Source organism: Anas platyrhynchos, chromosome 3 (genome assembly GCF_047663525.1).
Source record: "Anas platyrhynchos isolate ZD024472 breed Pekin duck chromosome 3, IASCAAS_PekinDuck_T2T, whole genome shotgun sequence".
Taxonomy (NCBI): Eukaryota; Metazoa; Chordata; class Aves; order Anseriformes; family Anatidae; genus Anas; species Anas platyrhynchos.
Window position 1 is genome coordinate 95773233 of NC_092589.1, and position 23994 is coordinate 95797226.

The following is a 23994-nucleotide window of genomic DNA, read 5'->3' on the forward strand; positions in this document are numbered from 1 at the left end:
CAATGTTTCTATCACAGTAGGATAGAAAAAAAAGGGTAAGAGTAACATAAGAATGGCAGAGTTCCTTTGTTGACTTGTTTAATTTTAATTTTAATTTTAATTTTTAAGTAAATTTGCATTTAAAACCATTTGAAAGGGTAATAGCCTTGTTCAACTATTAGATACTATAAGTAACATTTAGGATCTGATTGCTGGAAAGACCAAAAGGAATACTAATATAAACTGTAAAAGAAGCCTGTTCTGCTCAGTTAGAACTGGAAAGAGTCAAACTCTCATGAAGCCTACAGGTATTTCTGTTCAGAATTTTATTTGAAACATTTTCTAAATATACAGGAATTTAGACAAGGAACTTTACATTAGTTATGGATACTGTGAGGTCCCAGGTCCCAAGACACATGCTTTTCTAGCTACTTCTATACTCAGTTTTAAAATTTACACAGACTGACAGCAAATCAAAACTTCATATAACATTTTGTTAACAAGAAATTCTGTAATGCATAACCTGGATGTCTGAGTGGGGATTTTTTTTTCTTGCCATAACAATGTTACCTTCCAGTATTTATGGAAAAGGAAAGTTAACACCATGTCACAAAAGGCTATTCCTGCATTGACTTCCTTCCTGCTATCACCCTTTTCTGTGATTCCTGCAAAACATTAATAATGCTAGTGATTTAAAGCCAATGTGTTCTTTGTTGAGTTAACCTGAACCACATATTGTCTTTCTATTCATATAGAAAAAAGCTCCAAACTAGGCAGCACTTTTAGTCCAAGACCGCAAGCACAGCAGAACATTAGTGAGAGAGAGGTAAAAAAAGGAGAGAAATGAGAAAGGTGGCATCTTAATGAAGAGCAAGTTTCTTCATACTCCCACCAGACAGTGAACTAGAGCTCAAAGCCTTTCTGACATTTAAAATCTGTCTCCAGATAGTTTTCATGAGAGTCTCTGGCCCCAGTGTCTCTTGATCAGTGTGAGTGAGAAGACCTGTACAGACAGGAGACCCTTTGCTCATACTTTGAACAACAGCAGAGAAGCTGATGCAACATCAATGTAGTTTTCAAAGTGCAAGGTGGTTTTCCCGCATAAGCTTTTGGATGCCTGTTAAATTCCAGATACTGTAGCAAACTGAAAACAGCTTTGTGATACTGAGAAAGCATGAAGAAAGTGCTGAGCACATGAACTCCTCAGAGTAACAAAGGTAAACCACAGAAGATGGGTAAAATGATATCACTGCTAAAAATTAAATTGCTTTGACATGGTGAGGTTCTTTTCACTTGCTTATAGTGTTTTGTTCAAGTTAATATGACCATTTGAGCAGATAAAGATCTAGAAGACTAATTCTGAGCTTTCTTACCACTGAAGATGCTTAACATGACTGCTCAGGACCTGAAAGCAAAGACCTATCCAGGTCTTTGCTTGCAAGACCTAGACAGGTCTTGCAAGCAAATCAAGAGTAGCAATAGTCACTGTAAGAGCTATAGGAGTGCAAAACAGCTTGGACTTGAATAAAATAAAACCTGCAAAGGACTGCCTGTGTTTTTGTAATATAGTTCACTTCAGAGCTAAGTCCTACGCTTTTGAAATCTTGAAGCTTATAGAATGATTTTGCATCAAGTGTGTAGGAAGTGGCCTTGTAGATGGCTCAGAGCATATTCCTTAGAAGTACTTGATTAGTTCACCAAACCTAGAAAGGTTACTTCTCTCAGAGTGCTTAGCTCTTTTAAAATTGCTTTTGTTATATTCTACTATAAATTTCAAGTGATTAAGTTTTTCTTGTCTAAATTCATTGTATGACACTAGAGGCCACAGAGGAGTTTGATCTGCAGCAATATGACATATTTTAATAATAGGTCTTCCAGTAATGATCCAACATAAATAGTGCTTGAGTTTAGTTTAAGTAACATTATTTTAGTGGCAAGGACATCTCTTGCATATGAACTGTTCTTGAAGGAAAAGCTATTACTCCTTTGCTGATGATACTAGAAGTCAAGTTCTTCATTTTCTAGAAATGAAAGAATGAGGAAGGAATAGTCTATTAAAGATAATGCAAGTGTCACTGAAAATTCATTTACTGTAATTTCATGGTAGCTTTTTCTCCCATATATTTAACATGCCAACATTGATTCTTTTGCAGATAATTTTATGACCAATTATTCCAATTGGCAATTGGCCTTTGGATTAATTGAAACTAAAAGGGAGAGAGAATAGCTCACTTCTTATACTCGTAGTGGTAATATCTATATTTTAATAAATAAATAAGCCAAATGGTCCTTAAGCCTATGAAGAACTATAACAATGCTGATGGGAGGGGATGCATTCCATTTGGCTGCTTCTTCAGACAAAAGCAGCTAAGGGAGCGTTAGGAATGAAAGGGCCCCTGGGTCTCTCATTAGGAACTACTGGTAGACATCCTGTTGGCCAACACTGGGAGATGTGTCTAGACTACAGAGATGACAGACAAACAACAGAATGTCTTTTCTGACACTCTCTGTTGGGCAATAGAAACAGGTTTTGGGGAATGATAAGAAACCAGTCACATGCACGTTCCCAGGTTGGAAAGCAGCTCAGGAATGAAACTTGACTAGATTTTGTTGAGGGAAAATTACGTTTTCTTCTTCTTCTTTTTCATTCAATTAAACTATTACAATGTACATCTTTAACTGTGGTTGTGGGAATAGGAATATACTATTTCATCACAAACTATTTTTATATTAATCTAAATACATCAACTTTATGGAATCTACTAGTAAAACATTAGTTTCCAGGAAGAGTAAATAATACATACATACAATTAATGTAACCTAGGATAAGAAACATTTGTCCGCTAACAGGATGACAATTCTAGTGATATTTATTTGCTTTTGTTTGTTTGTTTGTTTTAATCTACCATGACCATGAGCTATCTGAGGCAATTCTGTGTGGAAGAGCACATCATATTTCTACAAGGATTTGTGACCACAGTATGCAACAAAAAGAGATTAATACTAACAATGTAGCCCCATTTTTCAAGCACCATTGAATCAGCCATTATTAATATAACAATATAGTGGTGAGATGTAAATAACAGGCGAGGGAACTTCCTGCTCTATGAGACACCAAGGTTTTCAGTAGTCTTAGAGACAGTTGTTATTTGTATAAGAGTCTTTGTGCAAGGTGGGATTGTAACAGTGTTATGATAGCTGCAGTGTGTTCAAGTCAGGAAGCCCTAACAACTCATAATAGAAAGAAAGAATATTTACAGAGAAGAAATTTCTATTTCTCTAGAAAGACTTTATATGCAACAATGAAAATAATAGATACATAAAGCAGCATATGGTATAATACTTTAGGGTAGAAGACTATGGCTATCCTAAAGTAGTTAAAATCAGCTTCTCAATATCACACTCATTTTGTCCACGTAGAATCCTAAAATAGCCATTTTCTCCCCAAGATTTTCCCCAGGAATTTGCAGCAATCTAAAGAAAAAGAAAGAGGAAAAATATATATATTTTAAAGTGGTATTTAAGAATGCAAGGTGTAAAATGTAAAATTAATCTTTTGTGGTAGTTTTCTTTAAAGAAACAGCTTCTCTGATTCAGCAAGAATCAGAATGCATTTTTCCTATTTATCTTGATAAAAATTTTATTTCCAAAGTCAAGGTTAATAATAATGGACTATTGTTTCTACTAGGCAGTTTGATATATTGAAGCAGATATCATTAGATAATCCATGCATTGCCTGAAGGAAATGGTCATTTAAACAACAGTGGTCAAAATTCCAATTACAAATAATATGTTAAAGAGAGAACCTAATATGAAAAAGCTGACTTTGAATAAATTAGGTTTCATTCAGGTAGCTATTGACATTTTGAGAAATTTAGTTTCTAATGAAGTTAGTAGGAGCTTTGCCCTAGATGTCAGTAAAACCAACTACCATAAACCCTGCCATCAGCTAAGTAAACTCCAATTTACCTTCTCAACACAGGAATGAACTATTAATCATGACCAAAGGGATAAAATCTGACTTACTCTAAATCATTGAAAGCCAATGATTAATTTTTTGCTCATAGCTGGAAAGCATTGTCAATGCTGTTCAAATAGATAGCTTGTCTTTTCAAAATGGCTTAATGATTAATGCTGATATATATTATTGACTCTCACTTTCAGGAATCAAAATGAAGAAAGTCTCCATGGGAAACCTGAATAAGATTTGAGACAGAAAAGATGGCATGGGAAAAACCACACATGTAGGTGTAGGGAAATCAGATAAAACAGGCTTTGAAATTGAGACAAGTGATGCTATAGTTCAAGGGCCAGCAGGATAAAAGTTTGCCTGAAAAGCAACAGAATTATACAGAAGACTTGAAGGTGAAGGGAAAAGTAGATACTGAGAGAAGGAATGAAAGAAAAGTTGTTTTTTGATAATCCATACTGTAGAAATTTTGTCTTCTCACTCAAAACAGAGTGCTACGGATTCACTTACCCAGAATTTCTGTTTCTGTCCATTTTTGCCAGGTAATGAACCCCACCTGTTACAAGAGATACACAAGTGAGACCTTTAATGCATTTGTTCACATTTTGTGACTTCAAACAATCAAACACAAGGGTAATGTTTATGTTAGTTAGTTATCCTAATACCAGGAACAGAAAACAGCTAATAGAGGTCTCTGTGTTTAAACAACAAAGTCTGATGATGATTAAAATTGTCCTGCTAGCCACAAGTGAAATTGCCATCAGGGACTAGAAAAACTTCTGAGTACAAGTGTATCTTTAGTTTCTCATTGCAACTACCTCATGTTTTCACTGACAGAATCCCTCCTCTGGAGAGCTCACCATCTGAACTAACTGAACTGTGTAGGAGTATTTAAATTAATGTGAACACAATTCTTCAATTCAGCTGAAGATCCCTAGGAACATTTTTGTTAAAGATTTCATCCAACACCTTTATGAATATCACTTGTGAGCTGGGACTAGAAGTGTTCCCAGCTGCTCTCAGCAAAAATTGAATTGCTGACATCCTAATTTGATTTACTGCACAGCGAGGTGAATGACCTGTAAACCTGAGGTTTTCTTTGACATCTTTCAGGACACGCTAAGTGTTGCGGCAATATCCATGAAGCCATGCAGAATCTTGTCCCCTCCTCTGAGTAATAAGACAGATAGAAAACTAAAGATGTGAAAAGATATGAACAGTTATTGCAATTTTGCTACAGTGTAAGTTAATCCTAGAATGTACAAAATTGACAGGATGTTTATCGCACCAGTATCCCACCAGTGCCACATGATTTGGCTGTATTTCTGTGCTCCATTCACTTTGAAAGGCAAGCAGGAAAAATACATGAGAAATCCTATAGTGTGGATGGGGAAACCTGGAGTTTCAAGTCATCTTTGTAAAAAAAAAAAACAGCTGCAGTGAAATAAATTATCCTAGATTAACAGTAAACCATGATCTGTGTGGAACACCTGCATTAATAGCCAAAGGAGAAAAAAAAATAAAATTATATATATATGTATATATATTTAAAACCCCAGGTACCAAATCTTTCAGTCTAAGTTTGATATGAAGGCACGCTGAGCAGAATAAGCTCACAGTTTTTTGCTGTAGTACCATGGCTGCATCTAAACTGAGAAATTAAAGATCTTTCCAGCCTTTCCAATTACTAGGCATCTCACTGCAGGCTCTGGGACCATATTTTTCCTCTTTTTAACAAAGACTGTGTAGGAAACAGAGTACTGCAATGTGTATCTATCTCTTCATCTAGCCACGAGTTCTGCCTGATGATGATTTCCTGTTTCAATTTCCTACAAATTCAATTGGATAGTATGACTGCTGGTTAGAAGTAAAACCCCTATCTGGACCACGGTGCTGCTGCTTGTTTTCCAGACACTGTCAATCATAGGCTCAATGCTGTCTGAGAAGAAGAAGTGCAGAATGATAGACAGAAATGTCCACTTTGGAAGCAAAAGCTTTGCAACTAGCATAGAGGTGAAGTTTAGATTACAGATGCAAGAACATATTGTAGCTACTGGTCACTCAATGCAAGAAATCATAAAAACAATGTTGGTGATACTAAGCATTTAATCTAATTGTTGTCTTTTAAAAAGGCCTCGTGCATTTTTTTTGCACTACCATGTGAATGTTTAGGGATTATTAATAATCTTTGTTGTTTCTTTGCCAAATGTATTTCAGACACAGTTAGTCATGATCATAAATTTAAAAGTAGATATACATAGGCTATCTCATTTCATATCGAGCTGAGATCTACTTCTTGTCTGGTGGCCATTTTGTTAAAAAATTACATCAGCTGCAGTATGAAAATCCAATACTTACATCAGTGTTAAGGATAGATGAAAATTACATCAAATTTATGTTCTTGTATTCCTGAATTCAGTACTATACATTCTCTCTCCTATTTGTCTAAACAGGATGATGAGCAGTTCTTGCAGACTCACATTTCTACCATTAAACTGTTTTCTAATGCTTGATATTTTCTAAAAAAATCTCAACTTTTAGTTTTGTTTGTTGACAGGAGTATATTGATTCTCAGAAATGTTTCTAAATTGAAGAAAGCTTGGAGAACAAAATGGAAGAGAATCCTTTTGTTAATCTTTGGCTATAATATAGCCATGAATTTAATTTCCCAGGTTTTGTTCCATTCTAGTCATATACAAACAGAAAGACTTGATATATGCATTTTATCTTACAGTTTAGAAAGAAGAGCTGCTTACTCAGTAATCCATCCCCAAGGTCATTAATTCAAATATTCTAAACTAAAATATATTACATTAAAGTATACAAGAGTGTAGTCGGCAGAAAACAACTATTCTTTATTCATGACCTGCCATCCTGTACTTGGAGCACTGTGTCCAGTCTTGGGCTCACCCACATATAAAATACAGGCTGGAACAAAACCAGAAGGAATCCACTGACATGTTTGGGTCTGTAGCACCTGATGTACAAGGGTAGCTGTGGGCGCTGGCTCAGGAGAGGTGGTTTAGTGGAGATCTATTCTAATCATAAAATTAAGACAGCCAATAGACAGAAGGTGACAGTCACATTTTTCTGCAAGTTGCAATAGGAAGTTGCAATCTGGAAGTTGCAATCGGACATAAAGAAGCAAAAGTATTTTACAACATGAAACACTAGTAATGTGTTATTCAATGTGAGAGGTTGTGCAACATCTGTCCTCATATATACCCAAAAAGCACCCTTGGAAGACCCAGAAACCTGAACTTAGCTTGAAGCTGGCTCTCTGAGTTGTGGGATTGAACTAGATGACCTTCAGAGATCCTTTCTAGCATAAACTACTTAATGATCTAAGCAACTTGATCTGTGCCATCCCTACTAATCCATGGTTCCACGAATTATTAACTTATTTTGTATTCAACATATAGATTTTATGTAACAGTTGTATAACTAAGTAATAGATTATAGATTTTGATGAGGCAAGGGATTTTGCCAGTTTTTTAATGGCTGTAGTCTAAAGAGCAGAAAATAAAGTTGGTTTATTGTTTACTGGTCAAAGCCAGTCTTAAGGTTATTGGGTGAATCAGGAGCAGGATTTTAGCAGGAAAGGTGGAACAGACTGACATTTCCATAGATGCTGACCTTTACTGGCAGCAAATGTGGCATGAATTCCCAGGCCCATTTGCCAAAGCCTTTCCTAAAACTTGGCATAGTTGGTTCAGGCTTGTTCTATAGGCTGGCTGAGATTCATTAGTTCTCGTTTCTCCCAGGCTATAGTGCTTCTCTCTGTCTGAAAAGCAATCAGCTGTAATGAAAACAGCTGTTGTTTTGTGAAACAAGCAGATATATATTGTTCAATGATACAGTGGTTTAGGCCCCCTGCCAGTTTGATTTGACATCTTGCCTCTGGGAATGAATGTCAGCTCCAGCTAAGAGCATTTCTGGAGACTTCTGGGCTTGTTCATCCTAATATAGATTCTAAAGCAATATTCCCAAAAGAATATTGGAAGCAATTCTTCCAAAAAACTCCTAAGTGAAAAGTGTTTCTGCAGTAGTACCTTTAGAAAAGGAGAAAGTACTTTCTAAAATAGATTTCTCAATTTTCCAAATGAGACTTCTCAGCAGAAATATTTAATTTAATCTTTGCATTTTTTTTTCCTTTTCCTGCCTATAAAGTTGTACTTCAGTAGCTTTCATGATTTCAGTTTTACTGATGAAATGAATTAATTCCACATTGTCTCCCTTGGTTATACCTATAACACATGTTACAGTACCCAGGCACAGCTTCCACTTAAAGCTTAATTTAAGTTCAGATTCCCCAGGGAAAAAAAATAAAAATCCCTAAATATCCTTTCTGCTGCTAAGTCAGGCATCTAGAGTGAATTTTCTGAGTCAAAAAGAAATATATTATAGAAACGAATGATAATAAAGTCAGCTTGAATTTTAGCTGCTGTGTTACTTGCTGCTGTAAGTACTGCTACTTGAAGTATGAAGGCTGAGACAAATTTGTTAAAATGATCAATAAATATTCAGTAACCTAAAAAAAAATAAAAAATAAAAATAAAGTCAGGGGAAATGTGAACATTTTAAAACTCTTTGCCATCCAGTAGGTTTAACAGGAACTGGACAGTGTATTATTTCAAAAATTCAGAAATCAGTCTTATTTCAATGGTGTTCACATCATATATGTTTTCATAATACAACAGGAGTCTGTGTAAATATCTTTTACTGAATCTGGGTTATCCTTGAGATTTGATTTCTTTATCTCATTTACATTTTAAAACAGACATTAGTTGCAAAGATCTACCTACTAATAGACTAAGAAGTCATTGTGGAATATATACTAGGTGTAAAAAATGACCTGTTATTTTATTGATAGAAGTAATGAAAAATGATAACATTCCCAATCATTTTCACTGGAGAGTACTAGCTGAGAGAAAATGTTCAGTGGAACAAAAATCTTTGAAATCAAAATGTAAAACAAAATAAAATAAAATAAAGAAATAAAATTATTTCTTATACATGTAATAATACTTATTATTAAGTAAAATTATGCTAAGTATTATGTTGAAGGAGACAAGTAAACCACTGGGTTCTAAAAGTGAATCTCAGTCAAACATCTCACTTCTATCCCAGAAAAGTGAAAAATCTATATAGCTTGGAAAAGCACTAGGAGTACAATTATATTATTAAAAAATGCAAATTCTTGTTATGGGTATACTGAGGAAAAATAGAATAGATAAAAGTTCCTTTACAATGTAAAAGGTATTTTGTACTAGAGTTGCACTGGGGTTTTCTGAGACTTAAGCAGTATATTGATGTTATTATCTTTAGAGTAAATGTTAATGTCAGAACTGGAAATGGAATTTGTCTTTTTCCTGACAGGAACACCGTGAGATATATCTTAAGATTAAGAAATGAAATTGTATGTGTCCCACAGTAGCAAACATTGGGATCCAATCACTTGACTAAATGCAGGTGTCTAGGGCCAGGTGTTGAGATGCCTTAGGGTGCCTGAAATATCTACATGTTTCTGTCAGACATAACACAGGACCTATGAGAGAACCATGTCTTTTTGGAGACAAAGCCAGGTGGGAACTTCCCACTTCTGGTAGCACTAACTGCCTGGGGGAAAGGGAACAGATGGATTCACAGGCAGATGTCACTGAGTTGCAGACTCCATTGCTTATGTTGTCTAGCTCACCACCTCTGAGATGAAAATTTGAATATGCAGCACACTACACTTATCTGCTGAACCATACAACTAGGCAACTGAATCTTAAACTGAGTCCTGACATAAGTGCCTAGTGAAGTGTGAGTAGAGTGAAGGAGAAGACTGGAAATTACTTGGAAATATATGCTGAATATAGCATTGGAATGGGAATCAGCAAGGCTACTAATGTGCTGTGATATTTAAATAAAAGTAGTAATAATTTAAAATCTTCATATTAATTAAATATAATCTAAAAGAACAACAACAAACAAAAACAGCAGTTATGAGGAAACAAAAATGCCTACAGAAGACTGTCAGGGTGCAGGTATAAAAGACTGCAAACAATAAATTAAATATGAAATTGTAAAGAATTATAAATCATGTACTAAAAAAGAAGAAAGGGAATTAGAGTGCTATTTTACAGGAATTGTAAGCAACTACAGAAAATAATAGTCATTCTTAATTTTTTTAACTCTACAGTCAGATTTCACCCTGGAATTCCAAAAGTCATCAAAGCTGATTTGCTTTTTAAATAAAGATCTTCATCCACTTGTTGGAGAAATTGACTGTATCAGCTTCCAAATATACACAGCTGTAGTGCATAATTTCAGAATAAATTATGAGAATTAAGACACTACACTCTGAAGGACTTGGCTTCTGTAGCTCTTAAATCACCAGGGATAAAATCAAAGAATTTAGAGAGGGGGTAAAGTTATCGTAATAAACAACAAGGCATAAAATATTTTATCAGTTTCTCACAACACAGCACAAAATCAAAGATGGTACAGTTTGGTTGAACAAAATTACACCAGGAATTTATTGTGCTAAAAAGGTTGTTAAACTAATTTGAACTGCATTTTATGTTCCTTTACAGCTCAGAACAAGAGCTGGTTGAGGGATCAACAACAGATTGGGAGGGAAAATTACACTATTTAATTTTTACTGTATAACATCTGTGTGTTGCAGTCTTAATCATGGAAGAGAATCCCTTTATGCTGGGCATTGTATTTGAAAATTATTCAGTAAAAGAGTAAATCCTGTTGCTATTATCTGCTTTCAGAAAATAATCTTTATAGAAAGAAAAAGACAGTAATCTGTTCATGAGTCTGAGGAATATTGATATTTGACTAGAAGTTAAAATCAGTGGGAATTAATGAATGATTGTCATTACTTCATTAAAAAAAAAAAAAAAGACATTTGTCAGAGTTCTTAGCTGATATAATTTGTCTAATACAGACAGTATTATATCTTCTCTCTCTACAGTTCTTTTTTCTGACAGCTTATTCCTGAGATCCTGTAGATCTGCCAATATATTCACTACCAATTTTTCCTAAAGTACACCTATCCATACTACATGTTCCTTGCTAATGACATTCTGACCTAGCTGAATAATCAGTTTTCCAATATCTCCAGGGAAGCCAAGGCCTTGGAAGCTGGTGGGAAAATGCTAATGATAGTGAGCAGCAAATTAGACATGAGTCTGCTTTAGGTACGTTAATAACATTAGAAAGAAAATGTAAGAAGCTGGGATTAAATGTAAGCAAGATCATGCATGTTTTCAGTTAAGAATTTTACAGTGTATGACTGGAGCACTACACTAAGTCTGAGAAGACACTGCTAGGAATAAATAAGAGTTAACAGGTATCCCCCACTACTCCACACTAGTTCAGCCTCAACTTGTGCACTGCGTGCAGTTTCGGGCACCACAGTATAAGAAGGACTTAAAAGTATTAAAGAGAGTGTCCAAAGGATGGCAACAAAGATGGTGAAGTGAGAGGGCTGTATGGGTAGCAGCTGAGGTCCCTTGGTTTGTTCAGCCCTGAGCAGAGCAGGCTGAGGGGAGGCCTCATGGCGGCCTGCAGCTCACAAGGGGAGTAGAGGGGCAGGCACTAAGCTCTGCTCTCTGGGGACAGCGACAGGACCCGAGGGAACAGCATGGAGCTGGGACAGGGCAGGGTCAGGCTGGGTGTTAGGGAAAGGTTCTTCACTGAGAGGGTGGTTGGGCACTGGGACAGGCTTCCTAGGGAAGTGGGCAGGGCACTGAGACTGTCAGAGTTCAAGGAGTGTTTGGACAATGCTCTCAGTCAAATGGTCAGCTTTTTGGTGTTCCTTTGTGTGGAGACAGGATTTGGAGTTGATGATACTTGTGGGTCACTTTGAACTCAAGATATTCTATGTTTCTATGATTCTATTTGAGGAACTTATAAAAGAATAAATAAAAATATATATTCACTATTTAACAGCCTAGATGTGCAAAGGGCTCAAAGTCAAGGAGAAAGAGAGAATTCAATGTCATATATTAGTTTATGGATAGAAGAGTGGGAAGAAATCAAGGAAATAAAACACCAAAGAAAAATCTGCTGATAATGAAGTAATTTAAATCCCAGGGGAATTGTTCCCAAGGAGAAATGACAGAGACTTTTAAAAGTGACTTGACAGATTCTTGGACAACATCCTATAGAGAACAATATTACATTTTCTGGAAAATGACCAAAATAATCTAACGGCACTTTTTTGTCTCTTGCTTTTGTGATTATTCCATCTTGATATTTACTTTAAATGAATGACATTTCAAATGCAAACAAATGCTGGACCTCATTACTCACAGAGACAAGGAATCTATTAGGCTTATTTTTAACAAAGCTTTAGACCACTGATGTCCCAACCTTTGGTATTTTTTGGAAAAGCTTTCAACATTACCCTCTACAGAATTTCCATTTTTATTAAGAAGAACAAGAAACGATTTTAAGGAATCATTAAGGAGAAGGGCTGCTTATTAGTTATAGAAAATTGCATAAAAATGGAGTTTTATTTTCTGTGACAAATCTATTCTGTTAGAAATGTAGTACTTAGTTTTGCCAAACAAAACGTTCATGATCTTCAACTGAAAATAACCTTGAATAAAAAGAAGTAATTTCACCAACCTGTATTCTGTCCCCTTCGGGAGAAAAAAAAATAAGCAAAATACTTCTCAAGGGAAATCAATTCCAACTTGCTTTGAAAACACAATTCTTGCACTCCTTTAGATAAAAGCATAAGCACGTGCATTCTTCCATAAAAGGGTCTTAATTTTTTTTGTCCAATTCTGAGGTTGTCTTCTTCAGTAGTAATTTTCCCTTGATATTAATACAGTAGAAGTAGGCTCTGAATGCACAATGTGTGAAGTTAAAAAAAAACACACACACAAAAAAAAAAAAAAAATAGAATACGGAGAGTTTTTCAAAGCATGGAAATTGGTTTTGTTTAAATATTCTTTAGTTTCTTTTTCAGGAGTCTGAATTAACACAATGTAGATGGACCTCATGAAACTCAGGAGGAATAAAGCAAGTTTCAGGGAAAATGAAGCAGATCATAGTTAAATATTGAATACGGTACAAAACTAGAAGTATAACCTAACAAAACAAGAAGAGCTATCATCATTTGCTTTAAAATGGAGGTGTAGTCAGTTTTGTAGGAGAACAGAGACTACATCCTAGTGTGCTTAAATTAAGCTTGGTAAGTAAAATGCTGTTAACAGGAAAATGGAGCGAAGAGATCTGGAGAGCATTCTGAAACATACATGTATACTAACTGACTCCTTAAGAGTGAAGTTATCAATTAAAAAAGAAATAAGGCCATAAGAGTGAAGGAAAATGAGAGAAATGTGAGCTAAAATCTCAAACTCAAGATTCATGCAGTGGATTTGGAGGTCAATGTTTTGCATTAACCTAGGAGTTAAACTGTTTACTGAACACAGATGCTCTAGTAATCAGCATTCTGCATCATCTTTATAATTTCTCCCATCCAACAACTTATATCTAGAACAGATTCTTCTTACATACTTACAGTCCCCAACTTATGATCAAAAATACACAAACAGTAAAATGTTATTTCATATCACTCTGTAGTTCTTTTTCTACTAGCTTTAATTCACAGTTGCAGTTTCCAAGTTATACAGTTTGTAGGTTGAATTCTGGATTCACTGAAGTCAGTGACAAAGTTTGCAGGAATAATGTCAAGATTTATCTCTGTTGCTGTTTGCTTTTTTCACTTTTTGACATGGTTTCTTCCTGGTTTTCTTAAGAGTGTGTGCACATTGAAGATCATGTCACATTTCTTCGAAGAAGATGAAGCACAGACGTTAAGTCTTTAAAAACAGCATACTCAAAAGAAGTATGAAGGAAACATTGCATGTATTCTGTTTTTAAAGTTAGAAACAAAATATAAGTGAAGACTCATATTGTTACTTTTTCTTTTTCTTTTTTTTTTTTTTTTATTTTGAATATTGTCATTTCTACATTCACAGAGATCTTCAGGTCAAATGGTAAACTAGAAAACCTTTTATAAATTCCAATACAATATAAATCACATGATTTATATTGTTATAAGTTTAATGAGATATTTCTGACTCTTTCCATCCCCCCCAAAGTAGCTGGTGATCAAACATGACTTGGTGTCGTCCAAATTCATCCCATTCAATTTATGTTAACTGAGACTTCGAATTAGGGAAAAACCACTCTGCAATCAAGAGAGAGGGATAACTCCTGAAGACACATCTCTCCTAAGTGCTGACCCCAGCCAATGCTAATAAAATGGACTCATTTGTCCACCTAATACTGTTTTCCATGTAGGCAATGTTATTTTAATGTCACCACACTGGCAAAAAATAATAATAATAAAAAAAAAATCTTTGCACAATGACTGTCTTCCCACAGACTACATATACTGAGGAAGACGATGCAAAGATTACTCAGTCCTCTCATCTTGACTTGGTTTATATTAATAGAAGAGTTCTGCTTTCATATAAGGGTCAGAGTACCTTCTTCTACAGATAAAAACAGAGCAGGCCACAAGCACTTGCATTCTGAAACTTTTTATCTCACTTCTTCCCTGGACCTGGTCGTATAACTGTCATGATAATAACAGGCCAAAGAAAAAAAACTCATAACTATGGTAGGTCATGTCCTATTCTTGTATACCCGCAGATACACAAAAACACAGTACCTTCTTAAAGACTAGGATTTTAATCTCCTGAATTAGAGAACAATTTTTTTCTTAATCTTTGATTTTTAAGGTCAGAGTCACTGACTAGTGTTCTCTACCAGACAAAATTTTTCAGAAAATGGCTACTGGAATTTGAACCTATGGTTTTGCCTAGACATTTTAGCATGAGAGATGAGTGAGTCAGTAGTTAAATCATTCCCACAAATCTGTCATAACAAATTATATAGGAAACAGTCTTATGGATTTAACAGCATGAATTGCCAAACATTGTGTCTTTTCCCTGTGGTCTTGTAATGTATTTATCTTTGCTGTAAAATATTTTTGTGTGTTGCTGTTCAGTTTTTTAAACTGTGGTATCTGATATTGATTGTCTAAAATAAAGAGAATTAAATTAAAGAAAATGAACTTGTTTCTCATATCACAATGTCTGTAAAGCCAAAAATTAGAGTGTCAATAACAGCAGTCATGGGCATCTTTTTTAAGCCTTTGGACTTCACACAGATGAGTCATTTAATTGTGTATTAAATGTTAAAGTGCTGTTGCTCTGTGTGACTAGCCCGTCAATGCTAAGACAGAGGTTTTTGCCTCACGTGTCAATTTTATCTCAATTAGTGTGCCTCTGTGTAAAGAAGCAATGAATTCAGCCCATACTTTTTTCAGGGCATAGTTGTTCCAATGCCATTTAGTCTGGTGCATTATTGAATTTAAAGCTTACAGTGAATCACTGAGAAAAATAGAAGGGATATTTGTTTCCTATTAATGTACATCTCTTGGTGTCCTCTTATGAAAGTCTTTTGTCATTCTGAGTATCTTCTACATATCTGAAAATCTATCTTTTTCATGAATCAGTATCTAAGGCTTTTAATAAAATTATTCTTGCTCCAATCTTTAAGGTGACAGTTCATAGATTTGATTGTAGCCAAAGACTTGGCCTTTTTTAAGGCCTTTCTGAATTTTTCCGTGTCAGGGGAGCAGCAGATGCAGTTCTTTGTGTGGACAGATCAGATATTGTAGCCTGGCCCTGATGCTGAACTGATGCAGAGGAATAAGGCTGAGGGAGAATTTGTCTGAGCAGGTTTCAAAAATTAGTGATAGATTCTTTACTATGTTACGCCTATCTTTTAAAATATATATATATAATATATATATATATTTGATCTAGAGGCGTAGCTACTTAAACCAACATACTTCCTCTATAGTTATAGACTTTGACATCTTTACGCCCTATCCACCATATCCTCACTCTCACTCTTTTTTATCCCTATAAACATTCCTTTTCTCTTCTGTCATCTTTTCATGAATGGAATTAAGAAAGCCAGAGGAGTAGAAAACTAGAAAAAAAATAAGGTGGAAGAAAAGGTGGATCAGTTTTATAAAGAATCTGCTATAGAATAGACTTGACATGTTTGGCAACTCAAAGTCTAAATCTGGTAGGTAAATCAGCAACCAAGTTCCTCTTTCATAGGAATTTAGTCTGTTTTTTTGATACTTGGGATAAAGTGTACATGTTTAGCTTTAGCTCATTCTCATTATGGTGTATTTGAGTTGTAAATATATCTGTATATACACATAAATCCGTGTGTTTGTGTACATATATGCAAACATATATATGCAAGACATCTTGTAGATACTGTCTTACTATAAATATAATGCCCCAGTCAGTTAATTTGTTGTTTAAGCTACTTTATAATACCTGTGCAAGTGGGATTCATCTAGTCTAGCCTAGACATTTTAATGCAGCTCTGCAAGTCTGACATTATCCTCAGGGGTTCTTTTATAGTCAACAAAAAGAAATGGGATCCAACAAAGCAATTTGATTCACTTAAAGACTGATAGGTAGGAAAGAGCAGATCAACAGCCATGGGTGATAAAGAGAACCATGACTGCCTAGCAGAGATATGGCATCTAAATTTTACACATCAAAACTTAGCTTTTATGAATCCCAGTCTCCATTATTCACTTTTTCTGCTTACCTCCCTGCCTCTGCAGACAAGACATAGAAACTACTCTCTCGAAATGTCAGCAGGCCAGTCCTTCCTCCTGACCACTGAAAGCCCTGTTTTACTGTCCACAGAGACCATGTTCTAACCCAAACTGTCTGCTACCTTCAACTGCCTCCACCTGGATGCTCCATGTTTTGCTCTTATGCTTCCATGCAGTTGTTTTCCCATTCTCTCCTTGAGCCTGAGGTTACACACTGCCTCACTAGAGAAAGATTCATTGTTCTATCAGAGCTGGTTTTATGAAACAGAAGCCTTAAAATGATATAAAATAGCTAACAATTTCAAACTGCACTACAATGAAATTCAGTCAATGAATTCACAATTTATATGATTCAGTGATCAGTTAGATAATTTATATGTGCAAATCTGTTTTTGTTAAAAATAGCTCTGGAAAGCTTCACTAAAATTTATTTCCATTTTATCTCCATCACCTTATATGTAGTTGAATGCATGAGCAGTTTATGGCATTTTCAAAAATGTTTCTTAGATATTGCAAATATCAGTTCAATATGGTCAATCATTATTATAGCTGCCTTTTACAAATATTGACTCTCTTGTACAAAAGGAGTAATAAATGAAAAATAAATCTGAAAAATCAGATTACAATAAATATCAGCCTGTACGAAACTACATTTTTTTACAATACGTCATCATCTCTACCCCCTTTTCTTTCCCTAGAGATTATTTCTGCGAAGCAGAATAAAAACCATCATCAATATTTTTGTTTCATGTCCAACTTTAATGAGATTCTCATGAGTTTTTATTTAGGCTAAGGATTTTGCATTGTCCTTTGAAAAAAAAAAATCAACAACAAAACAAAACAAAAGATAAAAACAAGCAATGGATGGCAAAGAGCTTATATCTGGGCCATATATTTTACATTCAAATTAGTTCAAACTATTCAATGATATGAAAAAAATGACAGTTTTATCCTGAAGACATGTAAGTCTTTTCAAAACTGCTTTATACTTCACAGTGCAGAGTCACACTTTATCACTGAATTTATCATTGCTAGAAATTTAAGCACACCTGGTCTTGGGATCTAACAGCCTCCAACTTGTCAAACCTGGATCCAATTTTACACTTAAACACTTCTGCAAATATTTATGTCGTATAATCTCAACAGTCAGAACCCTTGTATGTTAGAAAGGATGGATAATTCTTTATATTGGATCCATTGGATACTTCAGCAATTTTCAGTGAAAATAAGTAAGTAAATCCTCCTAACAGCCTGAGGTTTCTTTGCCTTCACTTTTCTTCTTTTTCCTTCACTTTCTTGCTTGTGTCCTTTGGCATATTAGACCACTTGCCTTTCCTCCTACTCAGTGTTTTGCACTAACCAGTCAACATGATCATCTCTAGGCAGCTGCTGGTCTAAGTCAAGGCTTTCATTGTTTTGCTCATAAATGGTTCCTTACCTAAGGGTTATCTTTCCTATGCACAGTCTATCAGTTCCCATTTAAATCAACAGCCACTTCAGCACATTAACAGCCCTCTTTCTCCCTTCTCAGCCATCACATTTTCCCCCTGTGCCAGCGTTGTCTAATCGCTCCCCTATGTAAATTGCTCAGCATATATTCCTGAGGGAAAAGTTGTTACCACCCTACATTTTCACCAAGTGTAGGACTCCCAGAATCTGCACCCACAGTTCCATAGCAGCTCATCTGAGGTATTCAAACTGTAGTGTAAATTTTATAGTTTAATTTTACTACTTTTGCTTTATCTTTCAGATATACATTAAATACATATACATAAACCAACATATATGGGCTTTCATTTTTAAACATCTTTTCCTAATGCAGTCCTCTGTTCCATAGTCCATGTCAATTTCTCACTTTCCTTGCTTCATAACATTCACTTCAGGAGCTTTTCCTCTATTCGTCTGAGTCAATACTTTTTGCAACTGTATAGGCTCAAGGCTGATCCTGTATAAGCCTGCTGCTTTTCCCTGCTGCTGTTTCCCTGCAGGCACACTCATAATTCCTAGCCAGCATTTTCCACAACCATAAGCATTTCCTTGTCCTTTGCAAAGGTATCTTCACTAAGATCACAGGTACAAAATGCAGTTATTTTCTTGAACTACATGTTAAAGATAGTCTCAGCAATCTTCCTAGCACGGTCCTGAATAATTATTTTTTTGATATTCTAAATCACCTACAAAATATTTGTTTGAGGCTTATCTCTAGTCATTCGTCTGTGTAACTATTCACTCAGTGATTTAATAAGTGCATCCTTGTATATTCCCTCCATGTCAGAGAAAAGAGGCCTGAGGTGTCTTCTGTAATTCATGTGCATGCACATTGTTAGATACTTGTCATCTCAATATAGTGGCACTGTTCAACATTTGAGGGAAGATCCACTGGTGGATCATATTCTTCTATTCTATATCTGGTGGATTCATATTCTTCTTCAGCAGTTTCAGACCTAGGTGTATATTTCTTGTGCATCCCAGATAAAATAACCAGCACCTCAACAGCAGCTTATTTCTGTATGGGTACGGAGAGCCCAGACTGCTGTGTAAGCACACCTGTGCTTGTTACTTAGGAGGCCACTGACAATTTTTATCTTTCACTTTGCGTTCTGCTTGGTGACATGCTTCATTTTAATCATTTTCATTTTGTTTTTAACTTGCTGTGTACATGGAAGATATGTGAGCACTCACCAAAACATTTTGTTCTATAAAACACTGTTTTATAGTCTTAGAGTAAATGTTGGAGTGGATTACAAAGTCATAGGTCTATAGCTTTTCCCAATAATTTCTAAAATTCTCAGATATTGAAAAATGAAGCAACAATAAGCTTCAATGAAGCAACAATGAAGCAATATTGGAAGGTAACAGTGTTACACCTCTGACAATGAAGCCATTGGGTTCCAAACTGGGAAATAATGTTTTACTAAGTTCATGACTAGCAGAGAAAATGGTAAAATAATATGTTTTACTCACCCAAGTAGTTTGACTGAATGTGTTTTCCATTTGGAACCTGCTTTGTAGGAGTGTCTGTAGATCCCTTCTTTGTAAAGGAAAAAATCTTCATACACTTTCATTATAGCTAAAATAAAAACAATAGGAAAAATAGCAGTCAGTAAATATTGCTTGTACTGTAGTTTGCTCCTTGGATTTTATCAGTGAGATCTTGTGTGTGTGTGTGTGTCAGACTGTATAAATGTACTTTGTAATTAGAGTAATTACTAATTGCTCAGAAGTTCCCTCCTATGAGTAAATTAGTAAAAATATTGCAGCACCTGTCTCTCAAAGGTCTCTTGTCAAATTACTTGGCTTTCCCTGTCATGGGAACTCCTTATCATGGACTTATTCCACTACAGTAAGAAGAAATATCTCCTCTTGTAGCCTTACACAAATTTTGTCAATTCCATTCAAATCCAGTCCAATAAGACAAATCTCCTCAAGGTTCATGCATAAAATCCTCAGTTCTGACAAGCATCTGTGTAGTCAAGAAAAGTATTTAACAGTCGATGTTTATCCATGTATACAACATCCTGTGAAATATGGCAGTGTCGATTTGTATGGCTTTTTCTGAACCTCATATAGAGATCATGAAGTACATTGGAATTTCCTTTTGGAAAAATGGATTTTCTATACCTATATTCATGCTGACTTTCAGTAGAAAAAAAAAATGTAAAAAAAAGTGGAGCAGAAAACCGCATGTCAATAACAACATAAGGCCAAAGAGCTGATGAACTGGAAATTCTGTGCAAGAGAATGAATATTACAATTTGAATTTTATATCTATTCATTATTTCAGAGGAATGTCAATTATTTAATTTTTAAGGAAACTATTTTGGCTTCTTTTCTAGTTTGTTCTGCCACAGTACCGTTTGCTTTGTTACTTGGTGGGTTACAAGATCCAGAGACAAGAAAATATTTTCCAGACTTACATTACCTAATCAGAAGCATAAATACAAGCTTAACTCCAGCCTACATTTACTTTATGATTTTAACACACAGACTGCCACACAGCTTTGAACATGAGAATTGAAGAAACCCCATTTCTTGAGTCTTGAGCCTTGGGATTTCAATAAAGTACGAGTTTCATTGATGATTTGAATGTGGTTGGAGCATTTGTAACATATGTGTCTGGTATAGATCTGAATCACACAGTAAGTCAAACTCATGCTGCAGTTTTTTCATCTGCAATGTTTTCAAATTATTTTCCCCTACCTGAATAAACTTGAAGGAAATGAACTGTCTTTATGACCTCTTGGCCTCTATCAAATTGACTGAAAACAAAATACTTTGACAAATTTTAGGGGGGAAAAAGATGGGAAGGCAAAGAGCATCTCAAAACATGACAAACCCACCTACCCAGTAAACTTGGCTGAAAATATTCATTGTTAGTTAATCCACTCACATCCAAAATGTATGCAGATAGCAACACACAGTGAATTAGAAACCATGATTCTAAGTGGCAAGTCTTGGGGAGAATTATATCAGTTAAGTAAGAATAAACAAATAAATTAAATTAAATTAATGCTACAGCTTCTTCCAGAGCTGTCTGCAGAATCAGAGCTCACAGATACTGACAGCAAAAGACCAAGGGGAAAACAGCACAAGCTTTACTCTTGCTTTCTAGTTGCAAGGTCTGGAGTCCACTAGAGTTTTCTATCATGGTTTACTCCTTCCCTCTGCCCCCAGGCTCACTAGTGTATAGATCTAGGAGTTTAATTCCTCTGGATGTTCCTGTACCACTATATCAAGATCTATATGTTCAATTTCAGGAAACAACTTGCTCTGTAGAGTACCTCTAAATCAAAAGCATGTTCTTGGCTCTTTGAAGAAACATCGTACCTAAATTAATTTCACTGAAATGAAATAGAAATTTCTGAAGTGTGTTTCCAGAATAATTTAGTCTACATGAAAGAATTTTGTCTGATTATGTATTAAATCTACACATATGGTGGGTGGGTGTGTGCAGATATGTGTATAGGTATATATACTTATCTGTTCATATATACATACCCTACAAATTAATCAGGAACTAGGTACATGAAGTGCAGAATAGACAGAGCTGATAACTCAAAGTCAAGCACTCAGATGTTTATTTACTCAGTGACAATGTTCTGATCTGGACTGTGACTTGGATGGGATGAGATGATCACACTACACCAACCAGCAGTGTACTGTCCCACATCAAAGACACTTTTTCATTTTCCAAAATGAATGGATTAATTATTAATGAATCAGAAGAGGCAGCAATTTTTAATATCTTACTGTAGCTTATGCATGAACTACCTATCACGCTGAGCTGTCAGGTCCATGCATAAATACAGCAGATTATAAGATTTGTTCTACTATTGATACCTCTGCACAAAATTCTTAAATTAGAATCCATGTGTCTTAGACATGTGAAGATACAAACCCAAAAAATTGGTTGCTACCAGAAGACAAAAAAAAAATTGGGGAACGCTGTACATTAATGTAGCTTAGTGCTTTCTCCAGATCTTTTTATTGTGGCAGCAAATCAGATACTCCTTTATTTTCAAAATAACAATAGCTGAAATTACAAGTTTTCAATACTTGTTGGGGTTGAAAACTTTATGTATTACCAAAAATGTGTTCACTTTTCTTTTGGTTGAGACTGACCAATGTGACAGAAGAGAATGTTATCCTATGTCAGCATATGTAATTATTCAGAGCATTTCCATTAAAAATGTTGTGGGTAGTATTTAAATGCCCATTTGAAAGTTTTCAAAGAATTAATAATCTTCACTGTGTTTATTTGGATACTGATTTTTTAAAAACTTTTTCATCATTTGTACCTGAAACTGCTAATCACTCGGTTCCTGGATCACATCATCAAATAAAACAATTATGTTTGATGAAATAAATTGTCATTCAAACATGAAAGATGCATTAGAAAGTTTTTAATTACCTTTCTATGTCTATGGTTTCATAATTGCTGAAAATATACATATTATTCTTAATGTTAAATATGCACAAAAATTGAAGTATATTCATCATCAAAAAAGATCACTTTCTACATCATTATCTTGAAAGATTCTCAAATGTTTTCCAGCTATTAAATATTGCTTATTACATTAGATAAGATTAGCCATAAGCACTTTGTCAGTTCTTGAAGAATGACAGGTGAAGGAAAAATGGAAAATAATTTTCAGAAGCTGAGGAACACTTGCAGGATGCTTTGAGAGAAAAAAAAAAAAAAAAAAAAAAAGACAAATTACCAGATCATAACTGTGGCTCAGTTAAGATTCTCATTACAGCAAAAAGAAAATATGGAAAGCAATTTCACTCAGCAATAGACACTCTCAGATATATACTCTCCTTTAGATCTAATTTTCCACGTGCAACATTAGCTTTACCTCATACAGACACTGTCTCTGAAAAATCACTGACATATGAAAATCATATGAATTATTGAGTGGTTTAACGTATCAAATGGCTGAATCTAGATTACTTTATGTGGAATATTTAGTATGGGCAGATTAATTTAGCAAACTGTGTGTACATATATTAGGAATGCAATATTAGAGAGTGATCTGAAATTTTATCTTCAGGATCCCATTTTTTGCATGTTCTCAAAATCAATGGAAATACCGTGTTCACCAAATGCAGCACAGGAAAGAACATTTCCCTTTAGCAAAAAAAAAGTTGGGCAGAACATAGACTAATACTATTGATCTTGTTAAGGCTGAGCTTCAGATTGCAGCTGACCACTTAACAAGCTTTAAGAAGTAACTTCAACACCATGATGCACTGAAATTAATTATATCTAATAATGAAGATTTCAATAATGAATTGGAGGCTATGATAATTCATTATATATTTGAGGTCAGTAGAAATGTAGAAGTCCCCTGATTTTGCACTGGTCATCCATCCATGAGGTGGACATCTTGCACAATGCCCTTTCCAAATTCCCAGATGATGGCAGCATCATCCATGGCTGCAACCAATCAAGCTAAACAACTAACTCCTTCCCCTCACTCCTTGCTGAAGTCTCTTTATTTCACTAGAACCTGAGTCCTTCATTGCAGAAGGGCTCCTTACACACCAAAAGTTACATGAAGAGGCATATGCCTCTTTTATTCACTGTGGAATGTAACTTATGATTTCTAATACTTTGATACAAGATCATTGTACACTGATTATTTCAATAACAAGATTAACATCTTTCAAACTTACCATACCTTGCACTGGACCTTTGTCCATGATTTCTTCCATTATATCAGTTTCCTGAGGGGAGGGAAGCAACAGCAGAGAAAGCAAGGAAAGAAAATACATTCTGTTAAATTACTTAAAAAACACATACTAATTTATCTTCTTATACATATGTATAAAGATACATAAAAATGTCATTGTACTTGTATTTCCGCTA

The 23994-nt window shown here is 35.0% G+C and overlaps 1 protein-coding gene across 2 annotated transcripts in view; it reads right to left on the bottom strand.

Annotated features, from left to right (window-relative positions):
- Nucleotides 1–288: 288 nt before the first annotated feature.
- TINAG (tubulointerstitial nephritis antigen) overlaps nt 289–23994 on the bottom strand; it is a 50964-nt gene continuing 27258 nt past the window's right edge. Inside the window, exons 9-12 of one of the 2 annotated variants that reach the window (XM_027455097.3) lie at nt 23807–23852; nt 19587–19692; nt 4460–4505; nt 289–3453 (exon numbers count right to left, since the gene is read on the bottom strand). In XM_027455097.3, the coding sequence (XP_027310898.2) occupies nt 3343–3453; nt 4460–4505; nt 19587–19692; nt 23807–23852 (309 nt within the window). In that variant the 3' untranslated portion in view covers nt 289–3342. Of the gene's footprint in view, nt 3454–4459; nt 4506–13784; nt 13834–19586; nt 19693–23806; nt 23853–23994 lie in introns of those variants that run through there. The other variant, XM_038175923.2, reaches the window with a different exon arrangement.